Source organism: Daldinia caldariorum (genome assembly GCF_022478825.1).
Source record: "Daldinia caldariorum strain CBS 122874 unplaced genomic scaffold F4812scaffold_13, whole genome shotgun sequence".
NCBI classification, from domain to species: domain Eukaryota; kingdom Fungi; phylum Ascomycota; class Sordariomycetes; order Xylariales; family Hypoxylaceae; genus Daldinia; species Daldinia caldariorum.
Window position 1 is genome coordinate 479,276 of NW_025953049.1, and position 11,467 is coordinate 490,742.

The following is an 11,467-nucleotide window of genomic DNA, read 5'->3' on the forward strand; positions in this document are numbered from 1 at the left end:
CAAAGTCGGATAGTCATAAGGTCGAAATACCGTACTATCTGCAGCCACATTGGTAAGGCTCCGATGTCCACCATTCGAACTTGCAGATGTGCCGTTGTATATGTGACAATGTAGGTGAAGCGAATAGGTATTAAGACGGCAATTAGTATACTACGTGGATCAGTTAGCCCAGGCTCGAAATGATAGGGGCAATCCCTTTTGCTCAATAATGCGTATCACGACGTCGGATACCAGATAGCCAAATCCTCACAAAAGGGTTCGTAGTACGTCGGTGCCTAAGCAACCACCAATCGCCTTATCACCCAGATCTGTTTATTCACGACCGAGAGGCGTGGTTTAGACGATGCGCGCGTAATGCACACGATTGGAGTATAGTAGCCTGCAAGACAAGTGGTGTTGTACCCAGGCGTATGTAGCAGCATCCAACGATGCAAAAGAGGTGACAACCCCCCCTTTTCTAGGAATACCGTGAAGATGAATAAACGTATGGCCCTATGTCCTAAGCCAATTGTAACAATGTTAGTGCATAGTAAAGTCGAATTGACTCAGGTAACATCTCTGTCAGGTAGATATCAGGTTACCAGGACGTGAACGAAGACCACGTCTTGGAACTAGACTCCAAGCACTACTGTCGTAAAGCAATACTGCTTCATTATCGACCACAGCCGCTAAAGGATCTTGTCGGTTTTACTAACCCAATACGCAAACGGTCGTTCCGCAGTTGATGTAGGCTTCGCTGAATCGGGGAAGGGATATGAACGGTTGACAAATAGCTAAGCCTCGTATCTACCTAATTGCAATCGCCTAGGTGCCTAGTAGATGTAGTTAGTCTAATTCCATGTGGGTGGTTCAAAGGGAAGAGCAGTTGGCATCTTTTCCCGACTCAAGTGCAGAAATAAGCCGAAACGGGCCTTTATTGGCACCTGTAGGCATTTCCCAAGCTAGAAGTCGGGCTATCATATAGTGTTTCATGTCGTGAACCACACTCGGATTGACTAACATGCAGAGATACTCTTACTGCTGCTGATTTGGCATCGACTTAGTGTCACGAGACTATGACCACATATTCTTACATCTAGGTTGGGTGGTTTTTTTTTTTTTTTTTTGATACAGACTCGAAAAATCTAGATTCCACGAGCTATCGAACCTGCTAGCAGTCTGTTAGTAGCTGGCTAACGTACTGTTACCCAATCTAACCTAAAATATTATTAGGCTTACTGACAAACAAGATTGTAAGGCAAGGGAAAGTTGAACGCTTATACCGATTGATCATCATGTTCGAAAAAATGTATGCCTTGAGCCTAGAATAGTTTGATGGATGTGAAGAAGCAGGCTGCGGCTTGGCTGATGGGGGGGTTCGGAAAATTGAGAAGGAGGGGAGGATTGGGGATCCTATCAACTCTTCGTCGACATTGTAGGTTTGATCTTGGTTGTAAGTGGAATTAACAGTAGATGAGTGTGTAGGAAATCTTAAGACAATAGGCGCACAATAATTGCACAACATAGCCTTTGGGTCTTGGGTGTGTAGCTTCTTGTGTGTACCTAAAGTTCTTGATTACTTTTAGTACATTTAGTAATCCGACATGATATAGTATTATGAAACTACCTACCTAAGGTAACTTACATAGTATGCGGCTCTGCGTGCACGTTCTGCATACGGGGTATTTCTTTTTGGAGATCACCTGCTTGACCGTTGCACAGATCATAATAAAACTAGCAGGGTTCAGGTATGTACCAGGTAAGTACCTACCTGGTAGGTAACCACATCGCCGCCTAGGCGTGGCCCCCCCTAGTAAAATTTCCCCCTTACACACTACTACATTAAATACAGTGATGAAGCAATTATTAGTCGTTAGAGCAGAGCCTCATTCCGATCCTCAAAATGTCGTGTCCTACGTATACCATGGTGCTCACTTCGGCTGAGACAGCCCGCTTTCATACCAGGTTTCTCCATGAGGTAGTTTATAATGAACCGTAGCAATCATCAGGTACCTTAGGTACGCAAGGCTGGAAGGGACCTCGGGATACACCATGCCAACTTTTATACGGGCGACGGGCGTACCCCAAGTAGACCGAATTGAGGCTCTTTTGTGCAGGAATACGTTAAAACATGGAACTCCCCGGGGTAGTGCTATTAGGTGTCAGAACCTACCTAACCTACCTAACCTCTACCTTCATCCCTCTCTCAAACTTCAACGTGTGCTACCAACCTTCCTTGATCAAACCAACACACAGTTTACCTACCCGTTTCTTCCTTAAACTTGACCCCTAAGTTCGCCTCAAGACAGATGACACCAAGGACCTTGTTGATCACCCCGCCAAGGACAGTATCAAAACTACAACGGTTACCTTACGAAATAATGGCTTATATCGTGGAATATCTAGACATAGATGAGATATTCGACTTATCTCTATCCTGTCGTCACTTCCAGTACTTGGTAAAAGAAGAGAGCTTCTGTAGAGCTATTATTGCCGTGAGTAGCCACCCGGAGCATACCTACCTACCTATTAGTTGGTGGCAAGCCAAGCCACGCACGAATTGCTGACCGCTCCCTCAAAGACCCAAGCCTCACACACAGCCGAAGCCCGAGAGGCACAGCGTACTGGTCAGTTCTCTCGCGCTCTGCGGCGAGTTGCAAAAAGACGCCAGGCATTTTCACGAGCGTCTCCATACGTAGTAGGTATCGTCGCTCTAGCCGACTCTTATGAATATATCCACGGGATACTTTGCTATATCGTCGAGGCCCGGCCCAAGCGCTGGTTACGGATCCTCGACCTTCACGGTTCAGCAAGCTATGAGCTCGTTGTAGATATTCCCACCCTGGTTCAAGAGGCCGTGCCGAGATCAGCCACGAGTCGTAAATACAAGTTCCGGGTCTTATATCACGCGAACGGTATTACTTCGTGCTTATTTTCATTCGCGCTGCCGAACACGGAGAATTGGCTTTTGATCTTCAAAGCCGATGAGCAGCTAATAGTAGCAGCACTTCAGCTAGACTCCGCAGCTAAGATATTCGTACGAAATAATAAAGACTATCTTTATGTTGGAACGCATTCAGAAGAAGGGGCAGATGGGTTTAGAAAATGGGTGCTCATGGGCTACGACATCGAAAAGCGTTCTTGGTTTTCCCGGAAAATGCATTTAACAGACTTTGTCGGCTACGACATTGGTTCTACGGTCTGCTTCGAAATTATAGACGACTATTTTTACGGACTTTCTAACCAGACAGATTTTGAAATCAGGGAAACGGATTGGAATTCCTACTATCATTGCTTTCGCTTTCCCCTAGATGACCCGGATGTTAAGAATAAGCAAACCATGAAGACGAAGGACAGCTGGAGGAGACAACACGGCGAAGGCCCCATAGACGACAGATGGAGCTTTCTTAAATTGGAGAAAGACGAGGCTTCGGGTAGAATAAATATTGTCGAGTCACGAAAGGAATGGCTCAACAAGAAGAGTGGTAGCCTACAGAGTGGTAGTCTGCGGACTTATTACGTTACAGAAGTAATTTTCGATGAAAATTCCAAGCCTGATAGCGACGGAGAATCCGCAACGGCCCATGGCAATTTGCCAGCTGAACAAATAATAACCTCGTCTCTCACAAGGTATCTTAACAAACCGCCAGGCTCAGATATACGATTCCGTTCCCCCGAAAATGTGCACCCAGGAGATGATAGCTCGATGGCTCTCGTCTTTACGCGAAGCCAGACGCACCTGCGGGCCTACCAGCGGTGTTGTAGCACCTATTTGGATTTGGTCGACGACGTCTCTAGCGGATCATTAGGTCCACGACATTTACGCCTTAGGACCGGCTTTAGAAAATCACAGACTTATTGGCCTTCCTGGAAGTACTCGGATTATAATTATGAGGTGGAACCGAAGCAGAAATCTAATGAAGAACCGGCATACCCCTATCAGCCTAACAGGGTTTACTTTTGGCCCCCAAAACAGGACACATCAAACCGAACCCCGTTCGTAGACGACATTTATCAGATACTAAACCCTCCCGGCTGTCTAGGTGGTATTATTTCCACTAGCGATGAGCGTTCGGTAGTGTACGCAACAGGAGAAGATACAAACGGACTCAAGATTTTGGTTTATCTCAGTTTCGATCCAGCAGCTAGACTGGCTGGCATGCTTCGGGAGAAATACGTACTGGGCGAGCAAGACATGTCAAGTCTACCGAGTAACGAGACAGAAGGGGGCTATCACAGCCTCGAAGCGGGAAAGGACCGGTGTATGCGACATTTCGGGAGCACAGACAAGCTTATTGGCGACCTTTCTCGTCATCCTTTGCCTTCATATATATCCGATATCCCGTCTATGCATACAGCGATAATGTCACCTCCCGAAGGATGTAAGCCATGGGCTTCGACCGAGCAGCCCATGTATTGGAACCTTCCAGGGAAAATTTTCGCCTTTGCTCATTAGAGCTTAACAGGACATTCTACCCAGGAGACCAATTTGCCTCAGTCACATATGTCGTTATGATGGGTTGGTTACATTTACCCTGCAGCCAAAATATGCAAAATAAGAGACTCAACAGTGGTGGAAGAGGACTTTAGCCCCGGATTTATATATCTTTGAGTCCTAGGCCGAGTAGTTTGCATGTTCAAGTGCCACTTAGTAACCCAACTTATGCGTGTCAGCACTACTTCAATATTACTGAGCAAGCTCCTCGCTACGATATATGCCTTAGCTATTAGATTCTCTCTTCTCAAGCTTCGTGACTATACGTTGAGCAACGTTGCCCCCCCCTTTAATATGCATCATGATATTCTACTTACTGGATACCAATGGGGGCTATGCAGGCCTCTATTGGCTTCGACCCTTGCAAAGACTGCATGTTGGTTCGCCCTGCTAATGAGGACGAGGCTAGTGATACTACTGTATCCTTCACTTTTCCTGCTACGCCCCCAAATTTAGACCCCAATCCGTAGTATAGCTTCCGATAGGGCTACTCAACAATTTACTCTGCTTATTATTTTTGCTCATCACATATAATCCAAGCCACCTGACACGGATATACGAGGTATTGATGGGCAAGTTAGGCTATTGCGCGCCGGAAATGGTACAAGACTGTCGTCCCATTAATGTAATCTCCACGAGTCCTGCATGGAGGCTTAGGTAGATCGCACGATCAATTGACATGTGGCGAACTCGTTGCTGTTATGCATATAGAAGGGGTAAGCGTACCAGGTAGTAGTAGATATATGACTGATCACCGCTAACGCTTCGAATCCTCTTCAGATGCCCGGGTGCTTCCGAACCACTAACGTTGAACGATATCAATCATGCCGTCGAAAAATCACATCTACTGTTATCGGATCATGATGAGGCTTTATGTTAACTAAACCCGCTCATTTTTCTAATCTTCTCTAACTACCGTCCTTTCATGAACAGGGACCCTCCTCCCCCCAAAAACCTTTCTACAAGCATCATTCAAAGCCAATACTCCCTTACTCGGAACTCCGTGCGCTGTCCCAGTCGGGGAGTTCGATGACAGCACGTATTTCCCCCCGGGAAAACCGTCGTGCGAGTAGTATTATCGGAACTAACATCCCGATGTATGGCCGTCACAAGAAAGAGCATATGTAACAACTCATATGCACTTTGCTGCGTGACGGTATTACTCGTCAACGAGGCGCCCCGAAAATATAGTACGACACGTACGATATCGCTCATCGGCTCATATTGACGGCACGAGGCTGCGGTGGTGGGAGTCCAATATGTCAACCCCCCTTTGAAGTTACAAGTCAAAGACGAATTGCAAACTCCTTTCGGCATGGCGAATAAGAGGTACTTGGCCTAATTTAACACTGGAGGGGGACAGAGGGCGTCGTCGTAGAACAACGGGGAATATATAGACTACTCCCTACCGCGGCTATAACTGCTCCTCGGACATATAGTCTGGACTAAGCCATCACGGCACCCACATAGTTGGCTTGGAACTCATCTTAGGGTTGAAGGACTTCTACCGTGATACCATATAACTAAGTCTCGTGAGTTTCCCATAATCTTGAAGCCATCTGATGGGCGTTATGTATGATCTATAGTTCTGATACCACGTAACTAAGGTTAGGTAGGTAGGTATCTAGATGCCCAAGGAACTTAAGAGACTAACTTAGCCCTCCCTCGGCCCCCCTTGGTAATGTTCCACGTGCCAATATTAACTCATGATATTCTACATACTGGGCATGGGTATGGGTGCGTTGTCCGGGGTAGATCTCAGACATTCTCGGGCAAATCTCGATACCCGCGAGGTGCTAGATCTTGATTCATAGATGCCCGTTAGACGGCTCACCAATGGAATACTAAACATGCCACGAGACCAGCCGATTCATCCTCATACCGCAGTCTTCCTTGTTGGAGTAGGTAACCCTATAGTGTCAGGGCCTCGTCCCCGATAGGTAGCCCCTTCCCAGCCCGTTTCACCGAGAAGACTAGCCCCACAGCGCCTCGCTATCTGGCCCATCGACACACCCAGTCAAGTATAGGTGACGGCGCAGATCCCCCATGGCGGGATCTCCAACCGGTGAGGCTCAAACTAATCCCGTCACGGGGTGGCAAATAAGCAGCCATTGTGGGTCCCCGTAGGGCGTTGTCCCTGTCCCCGATGTGAGAGGTCACAAAGCCACGCGCCGGGAGATGCGCCAGATCCAAGATGCACGCGGGGAGGGGTCGTCCCTGGAAGCATATACAGGGAATCTCCCACACGGGTCCTCCCTTCGAATTGAAATTTACCATTTACCTACCTACCTAAGGTACGTCTCCAGGCAGGGGCTAGGAGGGGTACACTTTTACTCTATCAGGTTTTCATTGAATACCTAAGTCAGCGTATAGGCATTGAGGATAGGAGATGTTAGGTTAGAGGTAGGCTGCCTTCGCCTCCTTATGCAGCAGGCTGGCAACGTGTATAGTCAGTCAAACTCACAGAAAGATGCAGTACCTATGCCGTGCCTTTGCCTCGCACCGATAGTGATATTCGACTTATCCAATATTCATTCGTCAACAGTCGAGATTCGTCGTAAAGAGGGTATGTTACTATACTGTATATTTAGGTACCTACCTAGTTGTCAATATTTAATATCATTTACAAGTCTTCCCCCTTAAGTCTTTTCTTGTGAAGGACTAGACAGGTACTAAGTAGTTAGCGATAGAGTCCTGATATAGGTAACTAACTACATGTAAGTTGGACCTTTCTTAAGTATACCTAAACAACCAGCAAGGCGTATCGACACAATATCACGTGGATGAAGATATATGTATGACTACTGCTAATAAGTAGCTTCTCTGTGTTACAGCTCTAACTGAGCAACGGGCAAGGTAAGACGAAGAAGGGGGAGAAGAGGGGGGAAAGGGGGGAAAGGGGGGTTGAGCTGAGTAACACAAAATTGAGCATCCGCAGGAAAAGCGGGGTGGCAACATTAACGTTCGACCCTAAGACTTTATGGCACCTTACGGTCTGAACAGTAAAAAGTGATTGGACGAGATGAATCAATGGAAGACCCCTAAAAAAAAAAGATGGGAACTGTTGATTAGCTCTGATAAGCTCCCATTAGTCTAAGTTAGGCTTAGGTCGTGCAGTTTGTGCAGCTCACGGGCACGCCACACTCAACAATGTTAACAACAGCTACTCTAGGTACTGCTGGAACTTGGAAGTACCACCACTAACAATTGGTAGCCATTAGTGTTGTTAGGTACAATCTAGGTACTGCTACAGGGAAGTCTGGAAGGGAAAACATCTTCACCGCAAATATGAGTTACACGCAATCCTAGCTAAGTATCTCCTTTCCATATTCCACTTCCATGCCACCTTGAGACGGTTGGTTTTCTCAAGTGCCACTTTCCTTCTTTCGTTTTTTTTAACAGTCTTTCTTTCTTTTTCCCCCTCTTCACTCTTTTAAATCCCGGAGGGAGAAATTGGAGGAATAATAGGAAAAAAAAAAAGCACCTAACAATGGCCCCTCCCTCATCGTCTTCGACCACGACCAGCGCCCCAGAGGCACCTAATCTACAGAAGAAGACCATCCGCCTCAACGGCAAAGGCGCAGAGAAAGTTCAAGATGGATCCCCGGAACTGAAGCGAGACCCGATCGAGGTCAAATATCGTGACTTCTTCTGGACCTACACCGAAGAACCGCATCGGACGAGACGCCTGGCCATCATCAAGGCGCACCCGGAAGTCACGAAGCTCTGCGGGCCCGAGCCCCTCACCATCGTGGTCGTCCTCGGCGTCGTGGCCCTGCAGGTCTTCTGCGCGTACGTCCTCCGCGACACCCCCTTCTTCTCGCTCCGGTACTGGCTCCTGGCGTACGTCGTCGGGGCCACGGCCAACCAGAACCTGTTCATGGCCATCCACGAGATCAGCCACAACCTGGCCTTCCGCTCGCCCACCGCCAACCGGCTCTTCGCCATCGTCGCCAACCTGCCCATCGGCATCCCCTACAGCGCCTCCTTCCGCCCCTACCACCTCACCCACCACAAGTCCCTCGGCGTCGACGGCCTCGACACCGACCTCCCCACCGCCCTCGAGGCCCTCTTCCTGGACTCCATCCTCGGCAAGGCCTTCTTCTGCACCTTCCAGATCTTCTTCTACGCCGTCCGCCCCATGTGCGTCTACGCCGTGCCCTTCACCTGGGTCTCCGCCCTCAACGTCCTCGCCCAGGCCGCCTTCGACCTCGCCGTCCTCCGCGCCCTCGGCCCCGCCGCCATGCTGTACTTCCTGTTGTCGTCCTTCCTCGCCGGCAGCCTGCACCCGCTGGCCGGCCACTTCATCGCCGAGCACTACGTGTACGAGGCCGTCACCCCGGCCCAGCGCGACCCGGCCAGCCGCCTCCCCGTCCCCGAGACCTACTCGTACTACGGGCCCCTCAACTTCCTCGTGTACAACGTCGGCCTGCACAACGAGCACCACGACTTCCCCGCCGTCCCCTGGACCCGCCTGCCCCGCCTCAACCGCCTCGCCGCCGAGTTCTACGACGACCTCCCCCACCACCGCTCCTGGACCTACGTCCTGTGGCGCTTCATCTTCGACGAGTCCGTCGGCATCCGCTGCCGGGTCAAGCGTAAGGAGGGCGGCCGCCTCGTGGGCCAGAGGTCCGATTGGAAGAAGAACGAGCTGGAGGCTTAGGCTAGCTAGTAGGTTAGAGGTAGGTAGGTAGGTAGTTTTAGATGGGGTTCAAATGGGTTTATGTATCTACGTGAGAAGGGGGAAGGGGGGAAACCTTGCGTGCTTAGGTACCTAGCAGTGGTACACGCTATATACTCCGTTGGGTTTATCTTGCGGGAGATGGTGTGTATGTACGTATGTATATTCGATTAGTTTAGGTACGCTACCTATCTGTCCACGCTTAAAAGGGGGTTAGATTCGTCAAAGTGTTACGATCCGAAACTCAATTACCTCGACACAATCGAAAGTTTTATTGTCTTGAACTATATAGTTTGACAAGGTGAAAAAAAAAAAAGATAGCACGTGGCAGTATCGTAATCTAACCAGATACCTGGGAAGTATATAATAAACAAGATAGTAAAGTAATATCCGACTGGCATGAATAGTTGAGTTAAGGCTGGATCATTATTGATACTCAAGTATTCAGATCCCCCCTCAAAAAGCAAAGGGAAAAAACAATGTTATATACGGAAGCTCTTGGTGGATGAAGGAGCTTATATGCTAACGCCGACCTGAAGGAATTACAACGATCGCCCAGGGATCGTAATCAATTTCAAGCAAATATATATCAGAATGCTCATACCTTGAACGGCCAATAGAAAACAAAGGGGAATACATGCTAAAGTACAATGTCTGCCACAACGAAGGCTAAGCTTAGATGCTTAGATCCTTCGTCTCACTTCCAGTCCATTTTTCACAATAAGAGGCGGCCTAACTTCTCACCTACCTCCCATTACTTTCTCTTCGTCTACCTAGGTACCTAGGTAAGTATAATCTTTCTTCGCGCCTAATGCTTTCCATCTAATAAGAAACCCGTCTGCCAATGTCCCCCAACCGCAACAAGGGATTTCCTCAACTCTCGCCTCGAAAGAATCGGTAATAACACCCATTGCCGCAATTTAGAAGAAGAGATACGCGAGCATGAAGCTCACGAAGCAAAGAATTGCTGTAAGCTTGATTGGTACACCTTCAGTACCGGATCGTGCCGTCTGAACTAATTCGGTAGGCTTGGAGCCGGCCTTATCCGCGCCCGCTGTCTTGCGTTGCCGCAAACCTTCTTGATCTTGCTTAAGTTGTGCGATGACTCTCTCGGCTTGGATAAGTTGCTGCTTGAGTTCCTCGGGGCTTAGATCGCCATTCTTGGTAGCCGCAACTGCCGCCACGCCTCCGGCTGCCAAGAACTCGTCATGCTTGACTTCGTTGTCCTCCGTCTTAGCATCGGTTTGGCTCGTCGAAAAATCACCAGGAGAGGAGTAGGCAGGAGGGGCCACATCAAGGTTTGCCTAGGTTAGGAAGGTGAGTTAGTATGGTAACGGTATTATTAGAGCGTTAGAAACTTACGCCGTTGGCTGTGGAAGGTTTGACGGGCGTCTCGAGGTTAGCGGCGCCAGCAGGAGTACCGACGGGGGGCAAGAAGATAACCCGAATCTTCTTCTCCTGTACCGACGACTTCTCAATACCGTCCCACTTTTTAATTTAGTCAGTCGATTATAATTATTCGATATAAAAGGGACATAAAGGGGATATCGGAGTGGGGTTGAGTGGCACTGACGATAGATGCTAGGTTGGCGAATTCCTTGTCTCCAGTGATCGCGACAGACTGAACTAAGAATTTGTCTCGGCATTTCGTGTCAGGAGGAGGCTCTTGCTTCATTGCCTGGAGTATCACTGGAAACTATTAGTAGAAGAACCATATTGTATATACCTAAACTTGATAATATGTACCTGAAACCTCCACCTCTTTGCCCGGCTCAACCCGGCCTGAGTTAGGCCTGACACAGTACCTGAGTTAAGAAAGCCATCAGTATTGAGGTGCTAATAGCTTTATAGGGTTCGCTGTTTTAGATATGGGGAGGGCGTACTGCTTCGGGGCGGTAGTTTTCACCTATAATTCGTTAGCCAAGGGCCGTCAGGGGTTGCGCGAAAGGTTGCGAATAGAGATGACATACTTTAAAGCCCACCGGGTGAGAATTTGGGTTTCTGATCCGTAAGACTTCCGAAACTTCCGCGGTAAATGGCCCTACAATAGACTTGTAAGTATACCTATATGATAACGGTAATGCGATACGTAGTAAGGCTCATGACGCACGATGGAAGCCAAGCTCCTGAGGATCGATCTCGACAGACATGTTGCTGGTGTATCTGTGCACTGTATGCACACTCCAAGGATAATATTAGATCGGTATGGGTGCTGTGAAATGTTGCACTAGAAGGCAAGTAAAGAAAGGAAGGGTGTCCGAAGTTTGTTGGAGAATGCGATCGGAATCTGGACACTTTGGCACGTAAGTACC

General features: G+C 48.4%; 4 protein-coding genes across 4 annotated transcripts; 3 read left to right on the forward strand and 1 right to left on the reverse strand.

Annotated features, from left to right (window-relative positions):
* The first annotated feature begins 1,760 nt into the window (after window positions 1-1,760).
* On the forward strand, window positions 1,761-4,524 carry F4812DRAFT_94237 (uncharacterized protein). The gene is made up of 2 exons (XM_047939558.1): window positions 1,761-2,474; window positions 2,561-4,524. Exons 1-2 carry the CDS (start codon window positions 2,289-2,291, stop codon window positions 4,433-4,435), a joined length of 2,061 nt encoding a protein of 686 aa, XP_047788346.1. The 5' UTR covers window positions 1,761-2,288; the 3' UTR covers window positions 4,436-4,524.
* On the forward strand, window positions 4,525-5,156 carry F4812DRAFT_94238 (uncharacterized protein). Its single transcript, XM_047939559.1, has one exon. The coding sequence runs from the start codon at window positions 4,613-4,615 to the stop codon at window positions 4,928-4,930; it is 318 nt and encodes a 105-aa protein (XP_047788347.1). The 5' UTR covers window positions 4,525-4,612; the 3' UTR covers window positions 4,931-5,156.
* Window positions 5,157-7,560: 2,404 nt separating this feature from the next.
* Window positions 7,561-9,472, forward strand: F4812DRAFT_94299 (sphingolipid delta4-desaturase). The gene has a single exon (XM_047939560.1). The coding sequence runs from the start codon at window positions 7,965-7,967 to the stop codon at window positions 9,135-9,137; it is 1,173 nt and encodes a 390-aa protein (XP_047788348.1). The 5' UTR covers window positions 7,561-7,964; the 3' UTR covers window positions 9,138-9,472.
* Window positions 9,473-10,075: 603 nt separating this feature from the next.
* F4812DRAFT_461011 (VAMP-associated protein) lies at window positions 10,076-11,305 on the reverse strand (the record flags this gene model as incomplete). Its single annotated transcript, XM_047937795.1, has 7 exons — window positions 10,076-10,459; window positions 10,518-10,643; window positions 10,729-10,844; window positions 10,902-10,960; window positions 11,039-11,061; window positions 11,126-11,196; window positions 11,266-11,305. 7 exons carry the CDS (start codon window positions 11,303-11,305, stop codon window positions 10,076-10,078), a joined length of 819 nt encoding a protein of 272 aa, XP_047788349.1.
* Between the last annotated feature and the right edge of the window lie 162 nt (window positions 11,306-11,467).